General features: G+C 42.4%; 1 protein-coding gene across 2 annotated transcripts in view; it reads right to left on the bottom strand.

Moving 5' to 3' along the window:
• Positions 1 to 6,561: 6,561 nt before the first annotated feature.
• LOC142743350 (serotransferrin-like) overlaps positions 6,562 to 14,119 on the bottom strand; it is a 65,359-nt gene continuing 57,801 nt past the window's right edge. For both annotated transcript variants that reach the window (XM_075854058.1, XM_075854048.1), the window contains one exon: positions 6,562 to 6,834. In XM_075854058.1, the coding sequence (XP_075710173.1) occupies positions 6,770 to 6,834 (65 nt within the window). In that variant the 3' untranslated portion in view covers positions 6,562 to 6,769. The remainder of the gene's footprint in view (positions 6,835 to 14,119) is intronic.

Below are 14,119 nucleotides of genomic sequence, written 5' to 3'. Positions count from 1 at the left end.
TGTGTGTATATGTGTCTGTATATGTATGCATGCCGTGTGGCTGTGTGTGTATGTGTATATATGTGTCTGTATATGTATACAAGCTTTATGCTTGTTTGTGTGTGTGTATGTCTGTATATGTATACATGCTTTGTGTGTGTGTGTGTGTGTGTGTGTGTCTGTGTGTGTATATATGTGTCTGTATATGTATACATGCCGTGTGTTTTGTATATATGTACACATGCCTCGTCTGTGTGTGTATATATATATATATATGTGTGTATATTTGCCTGTATTTGTAGAGAGCAGCAATAGAGTCCCCCACACAGGGCGCCATCCAACCTAACTCCGGCCCTGAGTGATCTGCCCTTGCAGTATATTACCTACTGAGGGCTCTATGGGGGTATTGCAGTCAGTCAGATGCTGAGCCCCCCCCCCCCCCCCCCCAGCTACAGTATAATCCCCACCACAGAGCCCTCAGTAGTTATTATTATACTGTAAGGGAGGGGGCCAGAGCACCTGACTGACTGCTGAGAGCTCTATGGGGGGGATAACTTCCACCCCCCACAGAGCCATTAGAGTCGGACACACAGACCCCCATGTGGTATAATTTCCCCCATAGCATCCTCAGTAGTTATTATAGTGCGGGGGGGGGGGGGGCGGTCTGACTGCTTCGAATTGTAACACCTTTCCTTTAAAGTGTAACTAAACTTTAAAAAAAACTTTTGACACCTCACACTGACATGTCAGAAGTTTGGATCGGTGGGGGTCCGAGCACTGGGATCCCCACTGATCGCTAAAATGAAGCGTCAGAAGTGCTCGGTTGAGCGATGTGCCGCTTCGTTTCTGATTGGCTTTTCTGTGATCGGTGTATGGGCTCAAAGACTCACAGCGCTCACCCAAGCACTTCTGCCTCTTCGTTTTAGCCAGTTTTAGCCATGTCAAAAGTTTTTACAAATTTAGTTACACTTTAAAAGAAAGTATTATCATTTTTATTGGGGGAATCCCTGTGTTAGCTTTTTCTGGCGCACAGGACCTCCCAGATGGGCCAGAATTATCTATTAATATTTTTGGGGCATCTCTAGGTCCTGTGCGCCACAATAGAAATTACAGTTTATTGACCTCTAGTTTCTATTGCGGCACAGGGGGGAAAACAGAAGACTCCTGTGGGTGAGTATAAGTTTTTTTATTTTTCTTATTGCAAATTTTTGTTTTGCAGGTTCCGCTGGACTGTTTGGACTACGTCAAGGATTCGTTGGACTACATCGATGATTTACACTTCATTTTTTTTTATTTTTTTTTAATAAAATGGTCAAAGAGGTTTGTGTGGGGGCGTTTTTATTTCAATAAAAAAAATATATATTTTATTTCTGTTTTTTTAATTCTTTATTACCACCTTAGTAATGGCAGTTGTCTAATTGTTGACGTCCACTACTAAGGCAGGGCTTAGCGTTAGCCAGTAGAAAGGCAGGCACTAACCTCCAATTATTACATTGGGACCCACTGCCACCAGGGGTGCCGGGAAGAGCCGGGTGCAATCCAGTACCCGACCATCTGTAGTGATAAACGGGCACTTGGCCCTTCCCATCCTGGTAATGCTACGCTGCTGCTGTTATGTTGTATCTGGATGGTTATGAAATATTAGGGGGAACCCACGTAGTTTTTTTTTCAACTATTTTATTTTATTTTTTCAAAAACGACGTGGGGTCCCACCATTTTTCATAACCAGCCAGATACAACACAGCAGCAGCAGGCTAGCATTACCAGTGTGGGAAAACAAAAAACCGTGGTCCTTTTGGGTTTTTGTCCCTCCCAGCTTTATAATACCAGCCTGCAGTCGCTCCAGTACTTGACCATCACTACAGATGGTCGGGTACTGGGTGGTACCCAGCTTTTCCCGGCACCCCTGGTGGCGGTGGGTAACGGGGTAATAATGGAGGATTACTGTTAGCCTTTTTACTGGCTAACGCTAAGCCCTGCCTTACTATGGACGCCGTCAAGCAGACAGCGGCCATTACAAAGGCGGTAATATAATTTTAAAAAAGCAAAGACATAAGAAATTTTTTTTATTGAAATAAAAACTCCCCCACACAACCCTCTTTTACCATTTTATTTTAAAAAAACTTACATTATCGAAGTAGTCCAACTAATCTATGACTTAATCTATGAACATAGCAAAAAAATAAAAGTTAGCAGTATTAAAAATATAAAACCTATACTTTTTTCTCCCCTGCGCCACAATAGAAACTAGAGGTCAAGCAAAAATAATTTCCCTTCATTTAACTCTGCTTCCTGTCATCCGCCAGAGGGAAAAAATGTTTCTACATTGTGGAGTATAAGAAAGTCTAATTCCCAGGTGGGGCTTTCTTGTACTCATCGGGAAACATTTTTCCTTCTGACAGATGATTTTTCCGTTGACAGGTGGCAGAGTTCAATAGGGGTGGTGTTAGGGGGAGGAGGGGGGAAAATATGGTCTGTTCACAGTTTGTGTTTTTTCCACCCCTGCCCTAGATTTCAATCCTATATCCGCCCCCATGTGCAGAATATCACAAGTTCACAACAGAGCTTGCAGAGGAGAAGCGCACGCCCCTGCGGACCACGATACAGAGAGCGCGTCTAACGAGTGAGTATGGCAACTCTGCACCTCTCCTCAGCCTCCACATGTTATTGGATGAGAGGAGGAGGAGGAGGGCGGACTGTGGCTGATAACATTCACTACTGGTATATATTTATATCTGCGGTATATTCACTGCTGCTATATATGGATCTGTGCGGTATATACACTGCTGGTACATATTTATTTATAGGTTGTGTGCAGTTTATTTTTTGCTTTGATACTGTTCCATATGCCTTTTTTTCTAAATATACATTTTTGCCCCTTGCAGGTAAAGGGGTTGTTCCAAGATTAAATGTTACCCCCTGTCTACAGGATAGGACGTAACCTGCTGATCGGTGGGGGTCCGACCACTGGGACCCCCACTGATAACTAGAACGGTGGCCCCTTGAACCCCTGAGTAACTGGAGCGGCAGGGTGTGTGCTTGACCTGCAGCGTCATTAACTCAGGGGTACGAGGGGCCCCCACTGATCAGCATGTTATCTCCTATCCTGTAGAGAGGGGATAACATTTAATCTTGGGACAACCCCTTTAAGGCCTGAACATGCAGTGAATAGTTTTCAGATTATATTACTGGCTCGATGATTACATTCATTCCTAGTCCGGTCTGTGTAGTTTCGGTTTACAAATATTACGGATTGGTAGTACAGATCCAACAGACGTGGACAGAAAAAGTGCAGCATGCGTTACTATACTGACTGTAAAGTTCAGCGTGCGTTACTATACTGACTGTAAAGTGCAGCGTGCGTTACTATACTGACTGTAAAGTGCAGCGTGCGTTACTATACTGACTGTAAAGTGCAGCATGCTTTACTATACTGACTGTAAAGAGCAGCATGTGTTACTATACTGACTGTAAAGAGCAGCATGTGTTACTATACTGACTGTAAAGAGCAGCATGTGTTACTATACTGACTGTAAAGAGCAGCATGCGTTACTATACTGACTGTAAAGAGCAGCATGCGTTACTATACTGACTGTAAAGAGCAGCATGCGTTACTATACTGACTGTAAAGTGCAGCGTGTGTTACTATACTGACTGTAAAGTGCCGCATGTGTTACTATACTGACTGTAAAGTGCAGCATGCGTTACTATACTGACTGTAAAGTGCAGCATGTGTTACTATACTGACTGTAAAGAGCAGCATGCGTTACTATACTGACTGTAAAGTTCAGCGTGCGTTACTATACTGACTGTAAAGTGCAGCGTGCGTTACTATACTGACTGTAAAGTGCAGCGTGCGTTACTATACTGACTGTAAAGTGCAGCGTGCGTTACTATACTGACTGTAAAGTGCAGCGTGCGTTACTATACTGACTGTAAAGTGCAGCGTGCGTTACTATACTGACTGTAAAGTGCAGCGTGCGTTACTATACTGACTGTAAAGAGCAGCATGTGTTACTATACTGACTGTAAAGTGCAGCATGCGTTACTATACTGACTGTAAAGTTCAGCGTGCGTTACTATACTGACGTAAAGTGCCGCATGTGTTACTATACTGACTGTAAAGTGCAGCGTGCGTTACTATACTGACTGTAAAGTGCAGCATGCGTTACTATACTGACTGTAAAGTTCAGCGTGCGTTACTATACTGACGTAAAGTGCCGCATGTGTTACTACACTGACTGTAAAGTGCAGCTGGCGTTACTATACTGACTGTAAAGAGCAGCATGTGTTACTATACTGACTGTAAAGTGCCGCATGTGTTACTATACTGACTGTAAAGTGCAGCGTGCGTTACTATACTGACTGTAAAGTGCAGCGTGCGTTACTATACTGACTGTAAAGTGCAGCGTGCGTTACTATACTGACTGTAAAGAGCAGCATGTGTTACTATACTGACTGTAAAGTGCAGCATGCGTTACTATACTGACTGTAAAGTGCCGCATGTGTTACTATACTGACTGTAAAGTGCAGCATGTGTTACTATACTGACTGTAAAGTGCAGCATGTGTTACTATACTGACTGTAAAGTGCTGCATGTGTTACTATACTGACTGTAAAGTGCCGCATGTGTTACTATACTGACTGTAAAGTGCAGCGTGCGTTACTATACTGACTGTAAAGAGCAGCAGGCGTTACTATACTGACTAAAGAGCAGCATGTGTTACTATACTGACTGTAAAGAGCAGCATGTGTTACTATACTGACTGTAAAGAGCAGCATGTGTTACTATACTGACTGTAAAGAGCCATTAAAGGGACACAAGTTTTAACGCTGACATTGTTGTTTCATTTTTTGTTTGCATTTTGGATACACGTTGCCCTGGTCATTTTACTAGTACTTGAAGCTGGGGCAATATAGGGATATTTACTACACAACTGCCTGTAGCATTATGAGACCTTGCCTTGCAGCTTATAACAATGATGTTCAATAATGTATTTTTTAAATTGTTTTGTTTCGTTTTACAAGTTGTTTCTTACTGTCTTATTGTTGACAACAATACATGGCCACACCAGTACCCATGTACCTGTACGAGGTACCAGTACAGAGACCCCCAAACCAGACTGCATCCTGGACTACATTAGGTACATGGGAGGGGTGGACTTGTCAGATCAAGTCCTGAAGCCCTACAATGGCATGCGGAAATCGAGGGTGTGGTATAAGAAGCTGGCCGGGCACATCATACAGATGGCATTGTACAATGTGTACGTGCTACGTCGATGTACAGGCCAGACAGGAACTTTCCTGGAATTTTAAGAGGTGGTTATCAAGAACCTTATCTTTAGGGACCAAGAAGCCCCCCAGTACTTCTGGAAGCGAGGCCACACGCATCATACCAGGGCAACAATTTCCAGGAGAAGTTCCCCAAACTGGCAAGAAGGGGAAAAGTCAAAAGAGGTGCCAAGTCTGCTATAAGAGGGGGGTAAGGGAGGACACAATATATCAATGTGACATGTGTCCCGAAAAACCAGGGCTCTTTATGAAAGTGTTTTAAAATGTATCATACATCCCTTGATTTTTAATCTACCCCAGTTTTACTTACCCAGATGCACTCCGCACAGCTTATCCCCCTCATCTTTCCTTTCTGAGCCCTGCTGTGTGCCCAGGCAGCTGATAACAGCCACATGTAGGGTAATGCCGTACCCAGGAGAACCCTCATTACAATTTATAGGGTGTATAGCTCCAGTGGTGCATGCTGGGCACAATATATTGGACACTGAAATGGCATATATGTATAGAAAATTGCAAATCTCACACTGCACCATCTGCTGCGCATTACCTTTCAGACAATACCTGTGGGGTCAATATGCTCACTACAGATGAATGCCTTAAGAGGTGTAGATTTTAAAATGGGGTCACTTCTTGGGGGTTTCAACTGTACTGGTACCTCAGGGGCTTCTGCATTCACGACTTAGCACCAGAAAAGCTCCAGTAGGCCAAATGGTGGTCCTTCCCTTCTAAGATAACATGTAGGGTATTGCTGTACCCAGGAAAACCCACATTACAATTTATAGGGTGTATATCTCCGGTGGCGCATGCTGGGCACAATATATTGGACACTGAAATGGCATATATATAGAAAATTGCATATCTCACTGCACCATCTTCTGCGCATTACCTCTGTGGAGTCAAAATGCTCACTACACCTCTAGATGAATGCCTTAAGGGGTGTAGATTTTCAAATGGGGTCGCTTCTCGGGCGTTTCCATTACTTTGATACCTCTGGGGCTCCGCAAATGCAACATGGCACCCGAAGACCAATCTAGCAAAATCTGGACTCCAAAGAACAAATAGTGCCCCTTTCCTTCTGAGCCCTCCCATGGGCCCAAACGGCAGTTTATCACCAGAAATTGTGTATTTGCCGCACTCAGGACAAATTGGGCAACAAAATGGGGTATTTTATTTCTTGTGAAAATAAGAAATTTTGAGCCAAAACTACATATTATTGGAAAAAATTAATTTATTTTTTTTTAAATTCACAGACCAATTCAAATAAGTTCTTTGAAAAAACTTTGGGGTCTAAATGATCACAACACCCATAAATGAATTCCTTGAGGGGTGTAGTTTCCAAAATGGGGTCACTTCTGGTGGGTTTCCATTGCTTTGATACCTCATGGGCTCTGCAAATTTGACATGGCACCCGAAAACCAATCCAGCAAAATCTGCACTCCAAAGAACACAAAGCGCTCCATCCCTTCTGAGGCCTCCCATGGGCCAAAACAGCAGTTTATCACCACAAATGGGGTATTGCTGCACTCAGGAGAAATTGGGCAACAAAGTGGGGTATTTTGTTCCCTGTGAAAATAAGAAATTTTGATAAAAAATGACATCTTATTGGAAAAAATTTCATTTTTTTTAAATTTCATAGCCCAATTCAAATACGTGCTGGGAAAAAACTGTGTGGTCAAAATGGTAACAACAACCATAAATTAATTCCTTGAGGGGTGTAGTTTCCAAAATGGGGTAACTTTTGGGGGATTCCTACTGTTTTGGCACCTCAACAACGCTCCAAACCTGGCATGCTGCCTAAAATATATTCTAATTAAAAAAATGGCCCCAAAATGCACTAGGTGCTTCTTTGTTCGGAGGCCTGTGTTTTAGTCCACGAGCGCACTAGAGACACATGTGGGACATTTCTAAAAACTGCAGAATCTGGACAATACATATTTAGTAATGTTTCTCTGGTAAAACCTTCTGTGTTACTTAAAAAAAATGGAATAAAATTGAAATTCAGTAAGAAAAATGAAATTTGCTAATTTTACCTCCACTTTGCTTTAATTCCTGTGAAATGCTTAAAGGGTTAAAAAAAATCTAAATGCTGTTTTGAATACTTTGAGGGGTCTAATTTTTAAAATGGGGTGTTTTATGGGGGTTTCTAATACATAGGCCCCTCAATGCCACTTCAGAACTGAACAGGTACCTTAAAAAAAAGGCTTTTGAAATGTTCTTAAAAATATGAGAAATTGCTGTTTATGTTCTAAGCCTTGTAACGGCCAAGAAAAATAAAAGAATGTTCAAAAAACGATGCCAATCTAAAGTAGACTTATGGGAAATGTGAACTAGTAACTATTTTGGGTGGTATAAACATTTGTTTTACAAGCAGATGGATTTAAATTCTGAAAAATGCTATTTTTTCAACATTTTCTCAAAATTTTGCAATTTTTCACAAGTAAACACTAAGTATATCGACCAAGGGGACGTGGCCAGGACCTGGATGTGAGCAGTCGCACGGAGTAAGAGCGCCTGCTCGGTGCCTATCTTAGACACATTTATCCTGCATTATACAGACGGTAGATGCTCACGGACGATCTCTTCCAGACAGGCAAGGTACAGGGAAGACTCTGGTGGTCTCGGCACGCTGCAAGTATGACCCGCACCAAGAAATCCCTTCTTGAAGGGGAGACTGCATGTCACAAAATGGCGCCGCCGCCAACTACCAAACTCTGCGGCAGTTGAGACAGGCTGAGCGGGCAGCGGATGCTGTGACACGGCTGGAGCAGTATGCTAGGCCTGCAACAACCAGCAAAGATAGCGGTGCTTGCTGTGGCTGATATGCTGATGGATGATGCTGGTAAGGAGGTAGAGATGGAGGCGGCAAGTGTCGGGAATGTAATGGGCTCCGGGTCAGCCATTTTGCAGCATGCTGGGAAGGCCCACGCTAGTGTGCCGGCACAGGCCTTGATAAATATTGCCCCTGAACCGACCCTGAGGGACATTATGATGGCAGTCACTACGTGTAATACCAATGTTTCTACACTGGTCTCACAGATGGGGAAAGTAACCGCTGACATTACTTTTCTGAGGCATGATGTGAAAAAAATCTCTGATCGGACGACTGAGGTTGAAGAGAGAATGAGTGATGTGGAGGATGCTTTGACACCCGCATTGCGGGCATCTACGCCATCACGATCAAGTTATTGCGAGTCTGGTAGCTAAAGCAGACGACCTAGAAAATAGGCTACGCCGCAACAATGTACGCATAGTGAGAATGCCGGAAAAGGTGGAGGGATCGGATCCCACTGTATATTTTGAGTCTTGGCTTATGGATACGTTTGGAAAGGAGACTTTGTCGCCATTATATGCTGTAGAATGGCTAACGCCGATGCTGCTGCAGAATCAACTGAAGCCTCTGGTGCCGGTGTCCTCGCTCGTCTGACACGATGCAGGACCTGTGAGTGACGTCACAGCGTGATCTCTCGAGAACACGCTGTGTCTGCACTGCCAGAAGCTGGGCGTTCTGAAGAGAAGTGGATGATACTTCTCATCAGAGCGCCCAGCTAGTAAAAGTATTAAAAACGCCCCGATGTACGCACATAATACACGCCCACTTGGACTTTTACTTTTAAACACACCCACTTGGACTTTTGCAAGCCTCATTTGCATAACTACAAAAATGGTCATAACTTGGCCAAAAATGCTCGTTTTTTAAAAATAAAAACGTTACTGTAATCTACATTGCAGCGCCGATCTGCTGCAATAGCAGATAGGGGTTGCAAAATCTGGTGACAGAGCCTCTTTAACTAGAGAAACAGTGCAGGGGGTGTAAAGGGCGTGGATTGGGCATGCTTACCATAACACTCACACTGGATACTGCAGAGGGGTATGCCTTCTTATACATAGGATGACTCCTTTTACTTGCATGGAGGAGGAAAATGATGGGGAGGGCAGGTACATATGTTTACATTGCAGTATTTATGGGGTTGAATGTGTTGTAGCTGCGGTTTATGTGCCTCCTCTATACTCACAGGTGGTTCTCAATAAAATACTAACTTTTACCAGTAGGTTTCCGGGTCTTCCGGTGATTCTGATGGGAGATTTCAATAACCTGATAAATTATTGTTGGGATAAACTCCATACAGATGTCAGCTTGGTTAGAGATGAATGAACAAAATTTGGTAATGTGATCAAAGAATCCTCCCTAATTGATATCTGGCGTCTTAAACATCCGCTGACTAGAGCATTCTCATGCCATTCTACTACGTTTAACTCCATGTCTAGACTCGACTATATGTTTATTAATATCTTTTTGTTTAGTGTTCGCTCTATTGAATATTTGACCAGAACGTTGTCGGATCATTCACCTGTTCTTATGCGGGCGGATTTTTCAAGGTCCTCTAGACAGGGTACTCAAATGTGGAAAGTTAATGCATTTTGGCTTCCACTGTTGAATGCTGAAGACATTACTAAACATATTACGTAATATTTTCATTTTAAAGGGAATGTGTCGCTAGAATTTTTTTTTTAGTTAAACAGTTAGTATATAAATGATTACACATTGTTCTAATATTTTAAATTTTTTCACAAGTCAGGAAATATTATAAATTAGATTCTAATTTATAACATTTCCATGTGCTTGTCACTAGAGGGAGCAATTCCCAATATTGCAGCATTGGCATGTGGTAAAGCAACCTCATTGCTATATGCTGCAAAATTGGAGAAGACACACTCGCTCTAGTGTGCTCAAACAATCCCCGCTCCTTTCTCCTGGCTAGCGCCAGGAGAAAGGAGGGGGTTGAATGTTCAAACCTCCTACACTGTGCATTCGCTCAAAAAATGGCGGCACACAGTGTAGGAGGTTTGAACATTCTACACTGAATGCACCGTTCCCACACAGACGGCGTACACTATAGTGAATGGAACGGCTCCCGTTCGCATTCTCTATGGGGATGTATGTGCCGTATTCCATCTCTGTATGTGTCGTTAATCGACACATACAGAGATAAAAAAAAAATGGCAGCCCCCATAGAGAAGTAAAAGAAAGAAAAAAGAAAAAAGTAAAACACAAAAACACAAATAAATAAAATGTATTTTAATGACATACTAAAAGCAATAACATATAAAAAAAAAAATTTTCGTGACACCTTCCCTTTAATAGTGGTTCCGCATCTTGCAATATAGTGTGGGATGCCAGGAAGGCCTCGGTACGAGGAATTCTCATTAAACTTATTAGCCTGAGGAAATTGAACACTAGAAAATTGGGGGTAAGTTTGAGAAGGAGGGCGGATGAAACTGAGTTAGCATTTGTTCATCAACCCAGTGAAGGGACGGAAAAAACATGAAGGGCACATCTTTTAGCAGAGGCAGAGAATAAACAATATTTCTCTAGACAGTTTCATTATGCAGAGGGGGATAGGGCGGGTCATTTGTTAGCTAGCATTGCCAAATCTCAGGAGGGGTCATCATCATATGTGGCTTCTATATATAACGCTCAGGGGGGTATGGTATCAGAAACGACACAGATATTGGAGGTGTTTCATCTCTTTTATAAAAATTTATATCAGTCTAGATTAACAGAGTCGAATGACAGGATTCGGCAATTTCTTTCTGATACACAGCTAAATGTCTTGTCGGATGAAGATAGAGACTTTCTGGAGACTCCTTTGACTTTGGAGGAGTTGCAAGCTGCTACTGCCTCGCTAGCCAATAATAAAGCGCCGGTGGTGAACGGGTTACCGGTGGAGTTGTATAAACAGTTTGGGACTGTATTGCTTCCGGAATTACTAAAGGTTTTTGGAGATGCTTTGGTGACGGGATCCGTGCCAGAGTCTATGACTGAAGCTATAATAGTTGTATTGTTGAAACCTGGAGAGGATCCGCTTCTGCCTGACTCGTACAGACCAATCTCTTTATTGCCAGTGGATGTCAAAATTATTGCAAAGGCCTTGGTCGTGCGTCTTTCTAAGGTCATTACCACTCTGATACATCCAGATCAGACTGGTTTTATGCCCGCGAAATCTACAGCCATTAATCTTAGACGAGTGTATTTGAACTTACAGATTCCAATGGATAACCCTGGGAACGTGCTATATGCTCCTTTGACGGTATAGAGTGGGAGTTTTTATGGAAAGTTTTAGAACGCATGGGGTTTGGGGAAAGTTTCATAGCTTCGGTGTGTCTTTTATATAGATCTCCTGTGGCGCGGGTTCGGGTAAATGGTGCCTTAACAGATGTGTTTCGGTTGGGACGCGGTACTCGGCAGGGGTGTCCTTTATCCCCGTTGTTATTTGCAATTGCCATAGAACCTTTAGAGGCTAATATTAGCAATCAACCTGGTATAGTGGGTTTTCGTCGTGTTGGACTGGAAGAACGTATAGCCTTGTATGCTGATGACATGTTATTATTTTTAGGTGATACGGGTCAAACGCTGGATTCGGTAATAAGTGTCATCCGACAATACGGGTCTTATACTGGGTTATCTATTAATTGGACAAAATCTGACTTCCGATAGATGAGCCGTTGGTGGACTTAGATAGGGAACATATACCTCTGCAGTGTGCTTCTGTTATTAAATATTTAGGAATAAGTATACCAACAGTACTGACAGATTTTCAACATTTGAACTTGGATCCTCTTGTGGCTAAGTTTCGGACTAAATTGATGGCATGGTGTAGGTTACCTATGTCTGTAATAGGGCGAACAAATCTCCTTAAGATGGTATGGATGCCTCAATTGCTGTATGTTTTACATAATTCCCCGGTTTGGATACCCCAACTTTTTTTCTGATGATTAATAGACTGTTTAGAGATCTTATATGGAAAAAGGGACATGTACGTATAAAATTGGACACTTTACAACGTAGTAAAACTGACGGGGATTGGCAGCTCCTAATACGGGGTTTTACTATTTGGCATCACAATTATAGCATTTAAGGGGATGGGGGTTGGAAGAACATGATTCTACGCTAGATATGCTATGTCAGTACACACAGTGTGATTAGGTTGTTTGCTGCTTTAGAAATAGGTAAATTTAAGACTCCTACTAAAAGAATGCCCACTTTGTATCAGATACATAAAGTGTGGGGAAAGGTGAAGGACCTCTTGGGAATACAGGGCCATACTCAGGTCACTCCTCTTTGGAATAATCCGTGGTTACCGGAAGTTGCGAGTTTGGAAGGTTTCGGGAGATGGAAGTACAAGGGCATTTGGTGGTTGGCTCAGCTATACGAAGGGGGGATATGAGAATGTTCTCTGATCTGCAATCTGAGCTCGCTTTGCCGAAAGACTCCTTTTTTGAATATTTGCAAATACGACATGCGTTAGGGAAGGAGACTTCTGTGGGAGATACTCTCATGTGTACTATGAATCCAATTGTTACTTTCATTGGGGATACGGTAAAATTTAAGGGGCTTATTTCAATGGTGTATAATTACTTGCTAGACAGAGAGCATTCTCAATTTCCTGTTGGGGTCAAAGCCAAATGGGAAAGGGATGTTGGTCCTATTGAGGATGGGCAATGGCAAGATATAGTGGCATACACCCCTAGATTGTCGCTCAGTGAGGCACATAGACTGTCACTACTATATCTTTTACACAGGGTGTACAAAACACCTCAGTTCTTATTTGATATTGGCTTGAGAGATAGTCCCGTGTGTAATAGATGTAAAACGCATAATGCTGATCTTATTCACATGATGTGGTACTGTTCAAAACTTGACACTTTTTGGAGGGAGGTTGTGAGTCATTAACGGAGTGTACTCTGCTGGGATTATATTGACGCCATATTCTAGGTTATGTGGATGATTTACGGGGGTCGGAGCTGTTTAAAACCGCAATTCTTTACATGGCAAGGAAGCTGATTGCTCAGCGATGGTTGCAGGAGTTGCCTCCCACACGATCAGAGTACATTGCTAAACTGAATTGGCTTCTATCCGTGGAGAAACTTATATACTTTAAAAGGGGGGCTTTGAAAAAATATGAGGAGATGTGGGCCTCTTGGTTGGACGACTCGGGGTTGGCTTCTGTTGCACTGACGAGAGATAGAGGTATATCTAGAAGTATTGTTTAGCTAATGGGCTAAATATGAAGGGGCTGTACTAATAGGAAATTGCTAAGTCTAAAATTGAAGGATGATGTCAGTAACATGTCTGTTTGAGAACTGCTAAATTATTTTGATGACAAAATTGTTTATACGGATTGAGGGGGAATTTTCTATCGGATGCACCGGGTTGGGGGGTGGTTGGGTTATGTTTATGTGTGTGTTTCTGTCATTGCATGTACTTATAAGTGCTTGTAGTGGGTGGGATGCGCTAGTATTGTGTAAAATGTAAAACTTGTTTGTTTTAATAAAAAGTTACTTGATTTTTAAAAAAAATATATAGACCAAATTTTACAACTAACATAAAGCCCAATATCTCACGAGAAAACAATCTCAAAATCGCTTGGATAGGTTTAAGCTTCCGAAGTAATTACCACATAAAGTGAAATATGTCAGATTTAAAAAATGGGCTCTGAGCCTTAAGGCCAAATCAGAATGTGTCCTTAAGGGGTTAACCTATCCCTTGACCCCCCTACTATATCACTTGCAACCAATACGGGAAATTTTGTTACATGGGCGAAATTACCAAGGAATGTCACTGGCGGCTTTTGCAGATGATGTCCTATTGGTGATTAAGGATCCCAAGGCGACGCTTGATCATGTGCTTTGATATATACGAGAACTGGCCAGTATGTCAGGATATTACATTAACCCTGGCAAGACAGGCTCTGATGATGAGGGGTCCCAGTAAACCATCTTGGGCCTCCAACCTTGCATTCCGGTGGCGTGTCACTCAAATATTTGGGAGTCTCCATCACAAAACCTC

This window comes from Rhinoderma darwinii, chromosome 1, assembly GCF_050947455.1.
Source record: "Rhinoderma darwinii isolate aRhiDar2 chromosome 1, aRhiDar2.hap1, whole genome shotgun sequence".
Classification (NCBI taxonomy): Eukaryota; Metazoa; Chordata; class Amphibia; order Anura; family Rhinodermatidae; genus Rhinoderma; species Rhinoderma darwinii.
The sequence above is the reverse complement of the archived record's forward strand: the minus strand, read 5'-3'. Positions and strand labels throughout refer to the sequence as shown.